At 33.4% G+C, this 17,498-nt stretch overlaps 4 protein-coding genes across 5 annotated transcripts; 1 reads left to right on the forward strand and 3 right to left on the reverse strand.

Annotated features, from left to right (window-relative positions):
* The first annotated feature begins 2,262 nt into the window (after positions 1–2,262).
* On the forward strand, positions 2,263–6,464 carry LOC120209145 (putative serine/threonine-protein kinase). Of its 2 annotated transcripts, XM_039208215.1 has the most exons (7): positions 2,263–2,472; positions 2,617–2,802; positions 2,875–3,005; positions 4,401–4,614; positions 5,021–5,252; positions 5,440–5,590; positions 6,009–6,464. In XM_039208215.1, the coding sequence occupies exons 2-7, from the start codon at positions 2,661–2,663 to the stop codon at positions 6,342–6,344; spliced, it is 1,206 nt and encodes a 401-aa protein (XP_039064146.1). In that variant the 5' UTR covers positions 2,263–2,472; positions 2,617–2,660; the 3' UTR covers positions 6,345–6,464. The 2 variants fall into 2 exon arrangements, with proteins under 2 accessions (XP_039064146.1, XP_039064145.1); XM_039208214.1 differs by lacking the exon at positions 2,263–2,472 and having other exon boundaries at positions 2,561–2,802.
* Positions 6,465–6,597: 133 nt separating this feature from the next.
* LOC120209146 (WD repeat-containing protein 36-like) lies at positions 6,598–8,196 on the reverse strand. The gene is made up of 4 exons (XM_039208217.1): positions 7,974–8,196; positions 7,621–7,840; positions 7,325–7,539; positions 6,598–6,895 (listed from the first exon to the last, which is right to left on the reverse strand). Exons 1-4 carry the CDS (start codon positions 8,139–8,141, stop codon positions 6,746–6,748), a joined length of 753 nt encoding a protein of 250 aa, XP_039064148.1. The 5' UTR covers positions 8,142–8,196; the 3' UTR covers positions 6,598–6,745.
* A 1,497-nt stretch (positions 8,197–9,693) lies between these two features.
* LOC120209085 (receptor-like protein Cf-9 homolog) lies at positions 9,694–12,350 on the reverse strand. The gene is made up of 2 exons (XM_039208151.1): positions 11,929–12,350; positions 9,694–11,872 (listed from the first exon to the last, which is right to left on the reverse strand). Exons 1-2 carry the CDS (start codon positions 12,348–12,350, stop codon positions 9,694–9,696), a joined length of 2,601 nt encoding a protein of 866 aa, XP_039064082.1.
* A 1,182-nt stretch (positions 12,351–13,532) lies between these two features.
* LOC120209091 lies at positions 13,533–16,373 on the reverse strand. The gene is made up of 6 exons (XM_039208157.1): positions 15,985–16,373; positions 15,458–15,511; positions 14,738–14,818; positions 14,529–14,598; positions 14,234–14,322; positions 13,533–13,886 (listed from the first exon to the last, which is right to left on the reverse strand). The coding sequence occupies exons 1-6, from the start codon at positions 16,180–16,182 to the stop codon at positions 13,749–13,751; spliced, it is 630 nt and encodes a 209-aa protein (XP_039064088.1). The 5' UTR covers positions 16,183–16,373; the 3' UTR covers positions 13,533–13,748.
* Between the last annotated feature and the right edge of the window lie 1,125 nt (positions 16,374–17,498).

Below are 17,498 nucleotides of genomic sequence, written 5' to 3' on the forward strand. Positions count from 1 at the left end.
ATGTTTTAGGGTAAATTATAAATTTAATCATTCAACTTTCTCCTAGCTCTTATTTTCTTTTATAGAATTAAAAAAATTAACTTATTTATTAAAATTTCAATTTATTTCTATTTTGATCACTTGAGTATTTAATTATAAATGAAAGTGTGACATGACCGATGCATGTACTGATGTAAATTATTTTTATTGATTTAAAATTCATGTGACATCTATCATTTTTTTAATTTTAACTTTTTAAAAGGTAAGAGTTTTTAAATTTTATCCTAATGTCACGTTGATGTTAAAATTATCATTCTCTGACTTTCTCTCTAACCATTAAAGATAACTCACCTCATTATCTCGTATCACGCTATCACTTTAGATTTTATCTAAATCGCTTAAGAACTCATAAAACTCTACACTCAAAATTTGTGAAACTCCAAATAACTTTGGTTTGTAATATCCACCTTTAATAAGAGTGAAATCAAGATATACAACTCATGTTCTCTTTCTTCACTTCCACGTCGTTGTGGTTTGAAAAAAAAGATACTTTACCGTTGAGAAACCAAAAGAAATTTAAAATTAGAGATTTTTCTCAAAAAAATAAAAAAAAATTGGGATCATTTCGCAGTTTTTTAAAATAAAAATGTTTAATCATTACACCGATAAGTGTTTAATGAAAAAAAGATTAAAATATGAATAAAATAAAAGTTTAGTAAGAAAATTAAAAACTTTTAAATACTTCTAACTAAATAATCACCATAATTTAATAAAAAAAATTAATCCCAAAACATGTACATGGTAAAAAATAAAAGAACTTAAAACTTGAAGAAACTCTTCAATGGAGAATAACAACTGTTTTAATAGAAGATCTAGAAATAGTTAAGGAATGAAATATTAAATATCCATTTTGAACTAAAAAAAAGCAAGTACTTAGAAACGGTGTAATTTAAATATTTATTTTGAAATAAGATAATTTTCATAATTATTATTTAAATGAGTAATAGTTGTTAATTTTATTGGAAAAATACAATAAAATTACGAGAAAAAATAAACTCAGATTTAGAGAGATTTTTTTAAAGTTTGATTATCGATTAATTCAGTTCGAAATCAATTAATTAATCAAATTACTAATTTTTTTTAAATATTTAATATATTATTTATATATTAGTTAGATTTAAGAGCGTTTAAATTTTGGATTTAACTGAATTAACCAATTAAATTAACTTAAAATATTAAATATATATTATTTAACATTTTAATTAATTCGGTTAACCGATATAATTAATCTAATTTTGTTCGATTCGATCAAAAAAATTTAAATTTTTAAATTCGATTAACGATTTAAGCTAAAAAAAATTCGATTAATGAATTTTAATTAATTCGATTCAATTGGTCAACCGAACCAACCACGTATCTCTAATTGTAACAATCCTTTCAAGTCAATGGTATATGACGAATTATTGCCGCCACAAAAACCACCGTGACTGTTGCCGCCATAAAAACCAAACCACCGTGAAAGCGATTGAAAACAAGATGAAATGAAGGAAACAAGGGGTTCAGTCAGATAATATTGGAAACCGCGACAGAATTGTTTTATGTATATTTTATTAGTTTTTTAATCTCCAAATTCACAAACTCTTGGCCTAGTCAAGAGGGATTTTGTGCATGCATCGAAAGCAGAAAGAGAAAGGGCCGGCACTCCGATTGTTTATTTTATTATTGGGTAAAGTACACCAGGAGTTCATAAATTATGATAAAATGATCATTTTTGCCACTAATTTTTCAAAAGTTACAATATAATAATCAATTTATCAGTTTACTACAAAATGTCACCGTGATATTTTATGATAATAAGTTTTGATAAATTTAATGATCATTTTGTAACAGTTTGATAAATTTAATAATCAATTTTGTAACAGTTTCGATCTAATTAACATAAATATAAATATATTTTTCATTTTCATTAAGATCAAATCGAGTCTTTTTCATCATAAACCCAATCTCATCATTCAAAAAGTCTAACCCAAACTCAAACTTTCATAAGAATAAATAAATAAGCAAACTTATAGGGTCATGCCAGAATCCTTTAGGTTCATATTAAACGTCCATCCCTATGTCACTGTTATCATTTTATAATAATTTGATAAACATAATGATCATTTTATGATTATTGAAAGTTTTGTGACAAAAAATTATTTGAGTAAGTTTAGAGACCTCCTGTGTAATTTACCCTTTATCACTTACAACACCAAATGAAGACACAAAATCTGCAATTTTCAGAATATTCGTAAATAACACAAGCAGTCGTTTAAATCAATGCAAAAACATTGCTTCTTGTTAGCTGTCACCTTTAACTTTTTTCAAGGTTTGGATCATTAACAATAAGTTAAGTAATAAGATGGCAAAGTCGAGGCCAAACCCAACTTCATTCAGTCTTCACCACCATTAATCCACGTCGAAATCAATGAAGCGTTCTTCACAAGGTCACAGGCAAGATCATCTGAACTTCTGTTTCTGTGAAATTCAAAATCGCGATAAGAAAATGACCCATTGTTTTTTGGATTTTGATTTGTAAAAATGACAGGTACTAGCAGAATTTAAATAGTTCTCGTTTCTTATTCCCGCCATGATCAGAGCTCGATGAACGGTATAATAATCGAAAACTTGGGTTTCGGTGTATGATGAAGACTTCTTCCTTGTTCTTTTTCTTCGGAGGAGTTGTTGTGCTGATTATATTGTTGATTATCGTGTTAATCTATTGGAAAATTTGGAGACCGAAGGGTATCAAGGGTATTATATCGGAGAGAAAAAGGCATGCAGGTAACGTGTTTGATGAATTGTTTCACTGGGAGTGTTGTTGGTTTGTGAAGTTGATTCATGTGTCGTTTGCAGCATCGACGGATTTCTTTAGCGGCGATCTTCGAAGTATGTTCTATTTTGACTTCCGGACATTGAAGAGGGCAACCAAGAATTTTCACCCTGATAATTTCCTTGGCAGAGGTGGATTTGGACCTGTTTACAAAGTAAGCAAACTTATATATATATATATATATATATTATCTAAATCTAATCTATTTCGAGTTTAAGGAGGGTTCATCCTACCTGAAACTCAACCTAAATTGTGAGAAAAAACCTGCATCTATCTCAATCCGATACAATATAAAAAAAATTATTTTTATTTGACAAAATAGGGATCTAATTGGAAAATATTATAGAGAGGGATATTATATTAGTTATCGCTAAATATATAAAATAAAATTATACAATTATCCCAGGTCAAATCGGGTCAGATTTTTCATCTTAAACACGAACTCGACCTCAACCTAAACCCATTTTTCTACTAAAAAAATTAACTCTATAAGATCAAATCGAAACTCGTTGATTTCAGATAAAATAATCATCTCTAATGATATATCTTTGAATTTAGTATAAATTAATTAATGCATTATATATGATTTTTTGTTTAAATAATATATGATGATTATAAGATAATAATTATTCAAAATTTTCTTAAGTTATTGACATCACGCATATATAATGTAGACACATATGTTCGAACTTAGAACTTCTAAAAAGAATAATATTTTCTTTTATCACTTAAATCACTTTATGAGTTCCAATTGTATATGGTTCCTAATTATATAAAAAGCTTAGAAATAATTAATCATACCTATATCTAACATATAGTGCGTTACATACAATGATGGATTTTAGCAAAAATAAAATAAAATTGGGGACTTAAACTTTTTAAAATTTTAAAAGTATAAATTATTTTTTTTATAAAATTTGAGGTTGACGATAATTTAAAAAATTTAAGGTTTTTTTTTATTAAATTAAGGGGACTTAATTAAAAATGTTCAAAAAAGGTAAAACTTAATGATAATTTCAAAAGTGTTGAAGGGGTCAAATTAAAATTTTAGAAATTTTGAAAGGCCAAATGTTAATGTTTTAAAATTAAGGGAAGGGCCACCCTGGGCCCATCCATTATCTCGTCCGTCTTGGTTTGCATATTCGAGGACAGAGACGGCTATAGGGGCTGGCAGGAATTTTGGTCCCAAAATGTTTAAATTATTCTTTAGTCCCTTTAGAAATTGTAACGTTTTAAAAGTACATTAGTAAAATTATATATTTATCCCCAAAATGATAATTTTATGTTTTACTCTATTCAGAAATCAATGGATAATGTAAGTTATATTATATCTTTGATTAAAGTACACCAAAATAATCTTTTGGACAACCAACTTTCAAATCTAATCATTAAACTTCACAAACGATTATAAAATATCATAAAATTTATCAAATTATTATAAGATGGTCATTAATTTTATTTAACTATGTCTTGAGATGCATTTTGAATTGATATTAAAAACAATAAGGATTTTGCCTGAACTTTTTGTTGTTTTGATGTTTTTGGATAGGGAAAGCTAAGAGATGGAAGAATGATTGCTGTGAAAAGACTGTCACATGAGAGATCCCAACGAGGAGAGTCGGAGTTTCTGTCGGAGGTGAGGTTGATCACAAGCATCCAACACAAGAACCTGGTTCGCCTCCTCGGATGTTGCTCCGACGGCTCTCAACGTTTACTTGTCTATGAGTTTATGAAGAATGGCAGCTTGGACCACATTGTATATGGTATATACAACTCACCCCATTCTTCTCCTACAACTCATATGTATACATATATGTATGTGTATATAAACATGGATCAATGATTCATTTTACTCGTACTAGATGAAGGAACAAGCTGCCCTTTTCGGAAGATAGAATGTTATATAGCTAGGGATGGCAAAAAAATATTTACCCGACTGATTTTGATCTGATCCAATAAGATCAAACTTTTTTTTATATATAAGATTTGGGTTTCGAGTTGGATCAGATTCATGTTTAGGAAAAACCCATACTGTTCTAGGATAATCACAAAAAAAAAAACACTTCTTTGAAATGTGTCTTGTCTTGTAACCCAAACTCTGTAATGAACTTGAGAATACTTTCTTTTTTATCTACTTTGAAGTGTGTTTTGTCTTGTGAATTGACGCAGGAACAAAGGAAGTATTCTTGAACTGGGAGACTAGGTTTCAGATCATTTTGGGTGTAGCACGAGGGCTTCAGTACCTACACGAGGACTCGCATATGAGGATTGTTCATAGGGATATCAAAGCAAGCAACATTCTTCTTGATGACAAGTTCCAACCCAGGATCGGTGATTTTGGGCTGGCTAGGTTCTTCCCCGAAGATGAAGCTTATCTTAGCACCAACTTTGCTGGCACTTTGTAAGCTTCTCCTCTCTTCCCTTACATTCTTCTATCAATAACTCATGTTTAAGCGGTAGTGATCAATTCGATTTAAAAAAAATTTGACTCGACTCAATTCAATTGAATATTCACCTCTAATAGTCCACGTAAACACGTTCATAATGATGATGAAATGATTTGTTTTTGGTGTTTGGTTTTGTTGAAGGGGTTATACGGCTCCGGAGTATGCCATTAGAGGAGAATTGTCTGAAAAAGCCGACATTTATAGCTTTGGAGTTCTTGTTCTTGAAATCGTTAGCTGCAGGAAGAATACTGATCTTACCCTGCTTTCCGAGATGCAGTATCTACCTGAATATGTGAGCAATTTCAATTTTGGTAACTTTTAATATTTCTTTATAATACAGATTAAATTTTAAATATAAGACATTAGATTCCTTGAAAAAAACATTTAGGGTTCAAATATATAACTTGAGAGACAAGTCGATAACTCTATGTCGATCAACGTTCAACAAAAGAGAGTTTCTCACCCATTCTCGGGGTCCTTTTTTATTTCTATCCTGAGATCATTCTTTTGTTCTCCATGAACTTTCAGGGCTTTCGAATCTATTACCATCTTAGCTAATAAACTATCATCTCTCTCTTTGTAACCCAATGAGACTATCAACTGAAAATTTGATATCAAAGCCTCTACTATTCTATCTATGATTCAGCCATTATCATGCATGCATGTATCTTGATTACATATTAATTATTATTGTTTTTTATACTAGCTAGGCATGGAAGTTGTATGAGCGAGGCTGTATGCTTGATTTAGTTGATCCAAGACTAAGACAACATGGATCGTTGGTGGAGAAAGATGTGGTACGGGTTATCAATGTAGCCTTCTTTTGCCTTCAGCTTCACCCGAACTTTAGACCGCCGATGTCCGAGATAGTAACCATGTTAACCTGCACCCCAGAAATGGTTGGAACACCCTCCAGACCCGCCTTCTTCAACCGAATCCGACGTAACAAGAACAACGATATTCTGTCGTCGTTGTCTTGGGACACTATGACCGACGCTTTCCCTTCGGTCCAGACTGAGTCCACTCCATCTCAGGTTCACAATTAGATGCCTCATTGGAATCACTTTCATTATAGCTCAAGGAACCTTAGGTTTGTTTTCTATTTGTGTGAATTTTTTAAGATAAAGAGGGATATATCAATCAATATTGATATGAAATCTCTAGAATTTCATATTTATAACCGTTTAAAAGATTGTTGCATCAAACAAATAATTATACATTTTTAATTTACTCAAAACTTGGCTCACAATATCTAAATGTAACTCGCAAAAATCGAAAATCTCTATGATGTAAATAAATAAGCATGTTAATGACAAACCAAAATCACATGCATCCTCTTCTATCTACAATTCCAGCCAAGTATGTTAGTTTAGGGGTGAAATCGTACCCGTTTTGGAGGGAACTCTGGATTTGATACACCTTACAAAATAGTTGCACATTGAGCACTTCAGAATTGTGAATTGCTGAGGAAGGTAACCATGCATCTTGTTTGTTGAAACATCGTATCGATCTTCTGCCATACTTCCGATTGGATTTCAAGGAGCTTCTTTGCCTTGTCTTGTAACTTCGGACAGAGGCGTATTGTTTCACCATGTATCTGAAGAAAGACATTTCATCAACGGAAAGTCAACATAAGAGCTCTTGCAAAATAGCACTAGCAAAACCAGAATATAAGAGAAGATGCATCACCCAATTGTCAATCAAACTAGCATTGAATATATTAATCAGGGAAACCTACGTTAAGCACTTTGAGCTCTTCTGCTATCAGAATTTCAGTAAATTTGGTGACTGGTTTTGGATTATTCATAGTTATGGTCATTCCAGATGCGAATCATTTGTTATTTGGGTCATCTTCGAGTTATATTAGGCAAGTTCGGGTTGTTGACTTTATATGGCCAAATTCTGTTGGATTGAGTTCATGTTTTGTGTAATTGGTTGTGGGTCAGAACTGGGACATCTACAAACCCAAAGGTCTATCGTAAAAGTAAAATAAAAATGAAATTCTTTTAAGTTAAGAAAACAATACCTTCATAAATAACCTGATAACAGCTTGTATGAACTCAAAATTGTTCCTGGAGGAGATCTCATAAACAAAATAATCCAATAACAGTTCGATTGATATCATCTCAGGTTTCCGATCAAGCTCTTCGAGATTCTCATCGTCAATGATCTGAAGCATCCAAAGCTCCATGTCCAAAGCCGAAGGAGACAAGCCTTTAATATAATCAGTAAATGCTAGAACTGCAACATGTTAAGGGTACACAATTATCAGTTGCAAAGAAGTTTACCAAGGATATTCGATAAATTTCAAGTGGAACTTACAATTTTTCATCTCCGCAGAGGACTGGAGACGGTGCAAAAATGCGGATGGTGGCATCTCAAGCTTCCTATCATTCTTTTCCTCTTCATTGCCTTTTGCATCATTATGCCCATTAGCTTCACTAGGCGTAAATAATCTCTCTCCAGAAAGAGATGGAGCTGAAGGCAGGAAGAAAGGAGCCTTCTCAGGTTTCTTGGGAGGCTCGATTGGTCTATTGCGAACCTGCAATTATAATGCAACTATGGAATCAATCTCTGCAGAAGCCCTACCTAAACTATACATAAAGCCAAAATAGAATGAACATATTTATGTCCGGTACCAAACTACATGAAATAAAGAAAGAGTAAAGAGAGACCTTTATAATGTCTAAATTGATCAAGCTTTGCCATTGGCTTTTGGGCAATAGTGAGAGAGTAACTAGTTCTGGTATCTGCTTTATCAATGTTGCAGAGACAGAAGCATCTATATAAACTGAGTTGTCTGTAATGGGTTCATCAGAATCCTCAGTCTGAGATCCATCCATAGATGAGATGGATGGTAAGCTGACATTTACAACTTCCTTTCCGCTTGCAAAAGAATCCACATTTACAACTATGAGGATGGTAAGGACTATATCGGTGGCAGTGGTCATGGCCGATTTTAGAGATTTTTTATAATTAAAGAGAAATTAGTATATTTTTTTTTATAAATATAATATTATTTTTAATATTTTTAAAAAAGTAAATTTCAAAATACTATATTGCGCACATGTCATTTAATGGAAGAAATTAACGTTGTTGATATCCCGAACACCTAAAATAGTAACGTTTACAACGTTAGGCACCGGGATTGGTAAAAAAATATTTTATGCACCTATTTGTGAAAATGGGTATAGTTTGGACACTTATGTCATATTTAAGCCTTTTTTAACTTGATTCGATTTTATAATTAGATCAACTGCACCAGGTACCACCGAACTTTAGGCGATGCATCGTTTATACCATTAAACTTTTAATTTGGCCAATTATAGCACTGAACTTTGATTTTGGTTTCAATTATACAACTATGTCGTTAAATAATTAAAAACGGATCAAAACATCATTTTGGTGAGGTGTCTTCGTCAACATTCTTCAGCCACGTCATCGTTCCATTAACGATTTAATGATTCAGTGGTATAATTGAAACGAAAATCAAAGCTTAGTGCTCTAATTGGAAAATTTAAAGTTCAATGGTATAAACGATATAAAGCCTAAAGCTCGATGATATCTGTTGTAGTTTACCCTTAATTTTGCTTTAATTTCATTTTAAATTTGATTTTGTAAGGAGATTAACATTTGATATTTTAATTTAACTAACAAATTGCATGGAATGTTTTATATGTACTGTGTTATCATGTACTCGTTTATATTTGATGTTTAAAATTTTGGTTATCTAATTGAGTTTTCTTTAGAGATGATTCTATTATGTATAGACTTAACAAAAAAAATATGAAATCGGTCGAATATTACATCGTTATGAAAGTCGCATTAATTGAAAAAATGTGTTAAAACATCATTCAAGTTGTTTCCTTAATGCACTGAAAATTTTCTTTTTTAATTATCGGTATTTAATTCACTGATAGAACAATTCGAATCAAAATATATAAATATTCATTATAACAACAATCCATAAATACATATATGTGTAATAAAACAACTCCTCCCTGTTTATTAAAATGGGTAAACTATATTAGATACCACTGAACTTTAGATGTTGTATCGTTTATACCACTGAACTTTCAATTTTGTAAATTATAACACTGAACTTTGATTTTTCTTTCAATTATATCACTGAACTGTTAAATGGTTAACGAAACGATGATGTGATTGACAGTTGTCAACATAGACACTTCACCAAAATGATATCGTTTTGATATGACTGTTAACAATTTGACGGCCTAGTGATATAATTGAAATGAAAACTAAAATTCAATGCTATATTGACAAAATTAAAAGTTCAATGGTACTAATGATACAACTACTAAAGTTAAAGAGGCATGAACGTCTAAAATTGCTTCCAAAGAGACTGAAGAAGCTGAATCTTGACTTGATTCAGAGCTAGTTTCTTCTGGTTCTCCTTCTTCGGATCCAGTTGGCGAATATGTGTTGTAAACCTCTCTCGACCGTTCGAACGAGCCACCACGGTCTTCCGGTGACGAAAACAATGTAGCCTGTGCTCAGTCCTAGCACCACTCCGCTTCCGTACCCCATCATTACAACTTTCCAGAAAAAGGGTACTTCAGAACCTTCATGTTCAGTCGCCAATGGTGCCGGTGGTTCGGCCACCCCACGGTTGCCGCATTGCCTAGACAACGGTAAGCCACACAATCCCGAGTTATCGCTGTAGGAATCATTATCAAAGGTGCCGAATTGATTCCCCTGGGGAATTGATCCAACAAGATTGTTGCTCGAAAGATTCAACACTGCAAGAAATGTCAAATTTGTCATCTGAGAAGGAATCCTGCCATTGAGCTTGTTTGACGAAAGATCTAATGATTCGAGTGCCACCATATTTCCGAACGATGCCGGGATCGGACCGGTGAAGTTGTTGCGAGAGAAGTTGAGCATTTGAAGGGAAATAAGTTGTCCAACTTCCTCCGGAATTCGTCCACGGAATCGGTTGTACGACAAGTCCATGGATACGAAAATGTCTAGCGTCTTCGTCAGTTCCATCTCCAATCTTTTCGTTGTTACATTCACGGAAATGTGGTAATCCCTAATGCCGACTAAATGAAGGCCGAGGCGGTAAACTAACGGTTGCAGACGTGTCTCCATAGGTTTCACTGTCATTGCTCTCAAATTTCGGAAAAGTTTTGAGGGCAAGGTGCCGGTGAACTCGTTTCCAGAGAGATCGATCATTCGCAATGCGGAGAAGTCAAATGAAGCTGCGGAATGAGTCAGTGGTCCATAAAATCTATTAGATCTCAATATAAGAACTTGCAGACTTGGGAGTGAAGCTAACCAATGGGGAAACTTATCAGCCAAGTTATTGTTTCCTAAGTTCAAAAGCTGCAATGACTTGGAATTGGCCAAAGATGGTGGTACTAGTCCTTCAAATTGATTGTTATTAAGAAAAAGATGAGTCAAGGAATTATTCACAAAAGAATCCGGGATCTTTCCGCCGAAGTTGTTCATTTGCAAATCGACGAACGCAAGCGAGTTGCTGAAGTTCCCAAGACATTCGGGTATAGTTCCATTCAAGTTGTTCCTGGACAAGTCGAGAACTGTGAGTTCACTCCAATTGCAGATTGAAGAAGGGATATTTCCTGTCAAATTATTCCCTGAGATTAAGAACTCGTTGAACAACTGCTGATTCGGAGTTCGAAGATTCAAGCAAGTCGAGAGAATCGGGCCTTGAAGCATGTTCGAACGAAGGTCAAGTATGCCTAATTTCTTTCCCGGAAACTGCTCCAAAGTGGTCAGCAAGTTATAAGAAAGGTTCAGCACAACCAGTTCTTCCCACCCTTGAGCCTCCCATTTGGAAATTCCACCGGAAATCATGTTATTGGAGAGATCTAGATACTCCAACTTCGATGTTCGAAAGAAACTCGGGAACTGCCGTATGCTACAAGACGAGAATGCCACGGTTGCAATCCGAGGGGAGGAATGGTTCGCATCTTTGCTGCTTGTGCCCAATGATAGTAAACTATTATTGGAAAGATCAAGAACTTCAAGACTCGAGAATTTCGAAAGCATACCGGGCACGATTACACCACTCAAGTTGTTTGATGACAATCGAAGTTCTTTAAGGTGCACGGCACTGAAAACAGAATCAGGTACTGGACCACTCAAGTTGCAGGAAGACAATCCCAAATATGTTAGCTTGCCAAGGTTACGAAAAATATCCGGAATCCGTCCTCGAAGATGATTTCCAGATAGATCCATGGACTTGAGTCGACTGAGATTTCCGAATGATGGTGGAATTAACCCTCTAAAACCACAATGGGAAAGGTCCAACAACTCAAGGCCACTACTCCAATTTGTCATAGGGAGATAACTTCTAAGATCTTCATTCCCACCTAACCCTATACCTTTGAGGTTCGGAAACTGAAAAAATGGAGTCGGAAACTCCCCATGCAACCGACAGTCTCCGAGACTCAAATGTCTTAACGACGAAGACAAGTTTAGAAACGAAGAAACCGCAACACCGGACATGTCGACGGAGTCGAGCATAAGGTTTCTCAATCTGGTCAAGTTTCTTACAAGCATCTCAAAACCTTGTGCATCAAGTATCAAACTGGAAACAGGATCAGAGAAACTATTATACGAGAGATCAAGATGGGTTAAACTCACCAACCGAGCAAACAATTCGGGCGAGATAGCGCCTTCGAAATTGTTGTATGCAACGTCGAGTCGTCGGAGTCGACGCAAGCGAAACAGGCTGCTGGTGTTGCCAAGAGGCTGCTGTTAGCAAGGAGAGAACCGTTAAGGCAACTGCTGCTGAGATCGATGCCGATTACGTGACCGGTCCGGTTGTCGCATTCGACCCCCGGCCATGAACAACAATCAGTGCTTTTGTTCCATGACTCTGTCTTTGGGTAGAAAAAAGGGTAAAATTCCGTACAGAGAATATCATTTATATTAATGGCGTTTTTAAATTGTAGCAAAGCATCTCTTTGGTTAGGAAGACAGAGAGAAGAGGATGGAGGAGAAACAGAGGAAGAGAAACTCCATGAAAGTTGCAGCAACACCAATAGCAGGCAAAGCCTTCCCATTTTTTTTCTCGAGAAACAAACAACAAAGTCAAGGAACGTTATGGTGAGAGCATCTGAGCATGCATATATTTAAATTTCCTATATATTTTTATACCTGTTTCAAGTCAACTAAGTCTCCTTTCTTCCACTATTTTATTCAATGCATTTCAGAATAATTTATTCAATGTGAAAACCATCACAATAAAGAAAATTATATTAGAACGATCATTTTCATAATGATTTTTATAGTATCAAACCATATAATATAATCAAATACAATAAAACGTTAATCTTATAAGTAAGATCATACATATGTGTGAGTTGGGAATGACTAAATTTTTTTTTGACCAGATAATATTATAATCATTTTACACTATTTAAAAAAAATAAAAGTTTAAATTTTAATATAATGAATGAAAATTTTTAAATTAAAAAAAGTAATCTTATAAATAAGATTAGATAATAATAATTAATTTAAATTAATTGATTAAATATATCAACTCTAGATTTTTCAAATAAATTAAGCTTACGTACTGCTAAATTTTATCCATGAGTTAGTTGGATGGGACTAATTTATGTATATATATATATATAGGTAAAAGAAGCAAAATAATTTAGACATTTTTTAAATTGAATTAGGTTGGGATTATTTTAGATTTATATTTGTCCTTTTCTACCTACTCTTTGTTTACTTTTACCAATCTTTTTACTCAGTTTCATACTTAGACACCGACTGAATTCTAAAATATATACAAATCATACGACAACCAATTTTGTATTAATTATAAAACTAACCTAACAACGAAACAAGAAATAAAAAAATTTAAAAAAATTGATTTTTTTCCATTAATTTAAAAGTAAATATATGATAATATTGATTCTAAAGACTTAATTCATTTGACAAAGAATAATTAATACTTAGATAAGTTAATTTTAATCAAAAGCAAATTTTACCCCCCAAAATTGATGTCATCCAAAACTAAAATAAAAGAAATGAGAATAGTAAATTAAAAACTTGAAGGAATAAAATGTACAAACATGTCGACACATATTTGCTCGACCTCGAGCCGATCACAATGGTGACACTTATAAACCTTATCTTCAATCACTTAATGAGTGGATATCTAGAATGTTATATTTATGAGTGGATGTTTAGAATATTATATTTAAACATTTAAAGAAACTCATATATATAAACAACATATAAAACTAATTATGAACGACCATGCAAAGAAAACACAACAAAGAAACGTAGAAGACTGAGTTTAAGTTGGGAAGAATTACAGGCAAAACAATACTATCCCAGCATATGGCACATTTAAGCCATATACCAGCGGAGCACTTTGCCTCCTCAACAGAGAATTCCATGTTAAGCAGATGACATGATAAAGTTTTAATCAAGCAAAAGACGATCCGTCACTACCGATCTTTGAGTTCCTGCTCAAACTGAAGCAATTTCTCCCGGACAGGCTGCAAAAACAGCTTCTTCAAATCCCGGACAATCTGCTGCTTGTCTTGCTGCACGAATTCTTTCTCTTCACTGAGCTTCACTTCCATCTATGGTTATGCAAAATGAGATACATAAAGAACATTTTAGTCGGCTTTAGTTGCCTATGCCAAACTCTCATTACGGTTCTAAAAGTCGATACGTTACAAAGACCTTGTGCGAGGTTATGGAAATAATTACCCTCCCTAGGGTTTAGAGTGTTCTTCCCTTAACCTAGATCTACAAATCATGTATCATTATGGTTTTCCAGTTATGTTATGCCATAATCGAGGTATATTTCTATGAATTTTTTCATGTTAACGATTCATATTGTATAGCTTCTGTGCATTCAAGAAGTTTATCCTACTATCTCTTTGACACCAAATAGAGATTATTAGCGCACTCAACTCGATCATACCTGCAAGTCATCGAGCTCGCCAAATGAGAATTCTGGGATATCAATATGTCCCTTAACATTTTTCTTCTCCTCCTGTATATGCCACTCGCCTGATATCGATTGAAGTCCCAAATTTGATCAGCAAAATTATAAAATAAGCTTCAGAAGTAAAGGATAACACCACATTTCTATGTTACTAGGACTCGGGAGCAAGTATCGGGCATGGGTATGATTAGATTTGTCTAAGTTTCTTTGAAGAATCCTTGGAGGTCATATCCTCCACTTAATGAAAAATGATGAGTCCGACCCAACTTACCTTTGACTTTTAATGTCAACTCATACGTATAACCTACTCGCTTCTTGTTTCTTACAGTCACCAAAAATGCCTGCACAATCAGGAATATTCACCAGGAAATAAGATTAGTCTATACACGAACAGCCATCGGTGCAGTTTAGTTAAACTACAACAATGGTGTGAAATAACAGTGAGACCAAAAATAACAAATGAAAGATAGAAACACTGACATCGCCAACACATTTGGATACATCAGAAATCTCGGCCTTGCCATGAGGCAAGTCCAATGTGCCCACAGATTTAAGCAATTCCTGGAAAACAAAATTGGTTTTTCAGTTCATTTGAAGCTTTAAATATGCATATACAAGCACGCACAAATTATATATAAAAGAAAGCAGAGTTTTGTATAAAGACTAGGGGGTGCTTATCTAGAGAGTTCGGCAGTGCTCGACTCGTGCTCGTAAAAATATTTTGCTGCTCGACTTAACTCGTTGCTCGTAAACTTGTTAAAATTGTGCTCGACTCGTGCTCATTAAAACAAGTTGTTGCTCAACTCGACTCGTTCATTAAGCTCACTAAAAAATTTACCTTATTTTTTTTAACTAAAAATAAAACTTACTAATACTATACGAGGATATTAGGGTTGGATTTTTTTGTAATTAAAATAATTTTATTAATTAATAATATTTTATTATTTACTAAAAAATAATATATTAGTTAAATTATTATTATTTATTATTTATTAATAAAAATTATTATTTAGATTTATTTTTTGAATGAAATAATTTTGAAGTAATTACTAAAAATATATTTAAAAAAATTAACGAGCTGTTCACGAACTTATCGAGTCGAGTTCGAGCACGAGTCAAGTCAACTCGAGTCGAGCGTTTACCAAATTTTGACTGAGTCGAGTTTAAGCTGCTCAGCTCGTAAAGCACCCTATTAAAGACCTTTAATCTTTGGGTAGCCCAGCTATTAAGGTTTTTCTCCTCCCAAGTTCCTGCCTGCGAGTAACAAGAAGCAAACATTAAAAAAGGTTGTCGAAATACACCAAATTATCAGAATGCCCAGGAAGGGATCGAGTGGGTGCTGATAGGGCAGTTAAATCCTTGAAAAGTTCAAATTCTCATATAATTTAGGTACTTTCTTTGTATTTGTATTTTCTTTTAATGATCTAATTCAGCACCCCTAAAACATTTATAATTTCACTAACAAAAATTCAACATAAAAATATGTATCCGTCCATGAGAATACTCATTACTAAAACGATAGATCACAATGTCTAAGCTACATAAAATGCCCCCTAAATCCCCTAAATCTGAGGCTATTAGGTGCACGAACCTACATTTTCTCCATGATATTACAACCGCAACAATGACAACCGAACTAAAACTCCGTCAGCTAGATCAGATCATGTTTAAACATGGAAACACAAATAAAATTAATAAAACGAAATAAAGAAAAGGGGAATAAATACCCGATTCCAAACAGAACCAAGTGTTGCGGTCGGAGATTGGCTCGAAACTAAGTCTTGAGCGGTGACCTTCTTCGGAAGAGGGAGGGGAGCGGCGTCCGCCGTCGCTTCTCGGACCCAATAAGTATACGACGCTGCTGCGGCTGTTCGTCCATTGCCATTTCCGTCGTTATGGCCCTTCTCCGATCCTCCATTCTCCATCTCGATTTAAGCTAATTGAATGGATCCAATCAACTTATCGTTTTAATTTTACTGAAGATTTTGTCGATGATGATTGATTATTCCGAGGGAGAATCGGCGAATGGAGAAGATTTATTATTACTATAATTATTCAAAACAAATTTGGTTTCTGGAAGCTTCGTTCAATGTTATTTTGGGTTTTCAAGCTACACCTAGAGTCTTCCTTTGCATTTAATACCACAACGTGGGTGAAGAAGAAGAAAATTAGATGGAAAAACTACATTGTTCATCACTTATCTTAACCATCTTTCTGTTTCAGTCAATAAATTTTAAAAACTTTTACTTTTATCACTCCATTTTGATATTAATTCATTTTTTTTAAAGTGTCGTCCAAGTTTTTTTCCCATCACACTATCTTCTTAATAAATTTAAAATTTTTATAGTTTCGTCCTCGTTTCATTCTACAATCAAAATCATTATTTTTTTTTATATATATATTCTCCAATCACTCAAGACACTAAAGAATTAGTGTCATAACCATTTTTTTTAGGTAAAACAATTAAATATTATTTTAAAAATGATTATGACTTTAATTAAAAAAAATGGGTGATTTTAGATTGATTTGAATTAAATTGAAAATAGAGTCGCCATCGACCTTTGGGTTAGGTAGGTCAAATACCCAAAAACGTCTTTAAAAAAACAATTTTAAGGAAAATCATTTTTAAAGACAAAAATGGTATGCGTTTACCAAAGATTCGATTTAAACGGGTTCGGAGTCGGTTACGCGTAGGGAAGGATTAGCCCCCACAACGCCCAAAAAATGGTACTGTGTCGCTTTCATGTTGTCGTAATGGCGAAAATGATAGATCGAATATAAAGTTAAAATGTGATCCATTTATTGAAATTTAATTAATTGCTTCGAATTAATGAATGTTAGGGAAAATTCTTTAATTCAAAAGAAATCTAGAAATAGTAATTCTCCGTCGGAAAAATTAATTTCAACTTTCTTATTAGTAAAAGAATATTCCATCATAAATAAATATACGAATCGCATATAAAGGAAAATTGACGATTTGCATTAGCATAATGAATAAAATAACACATTGCATCATTAAAATAAATTAATTAGTAACATAAACTCGATTTATTTCAAGTTACTATGTCGTTAAAATGTCGTACATGATCGAACCACTTCGACCAAGTGGTACTTTCCACGCTCATTTACGAATACGTGTTTGAAACACATTCGGATGCATAAACCTTTTAATCAAGTACGAGAGACACATAATATTGATATGAAGGCTAATTTAAAATTAAATTATATGAATGAAATAAAA

This window comes from Hibiscus syriacus, unplaced genomic scaffold (genome assembly GCF_006381635.1).
Source record: "Hibiscus syriacus cultivar Baekdansim isolate YM2019G1 unplaced genomic scaffold, ASM638163v2 tig00018093_pilon, whole genome shotgun sequence".
NCBI classification, from domain to species: domain Eukaryota; kingdom Viridiplantae; phylum Streptophyta; class Magnoliopsida; order Malvales; family Malvaceae; genus Hibiscus; species Hibiscus syriacus.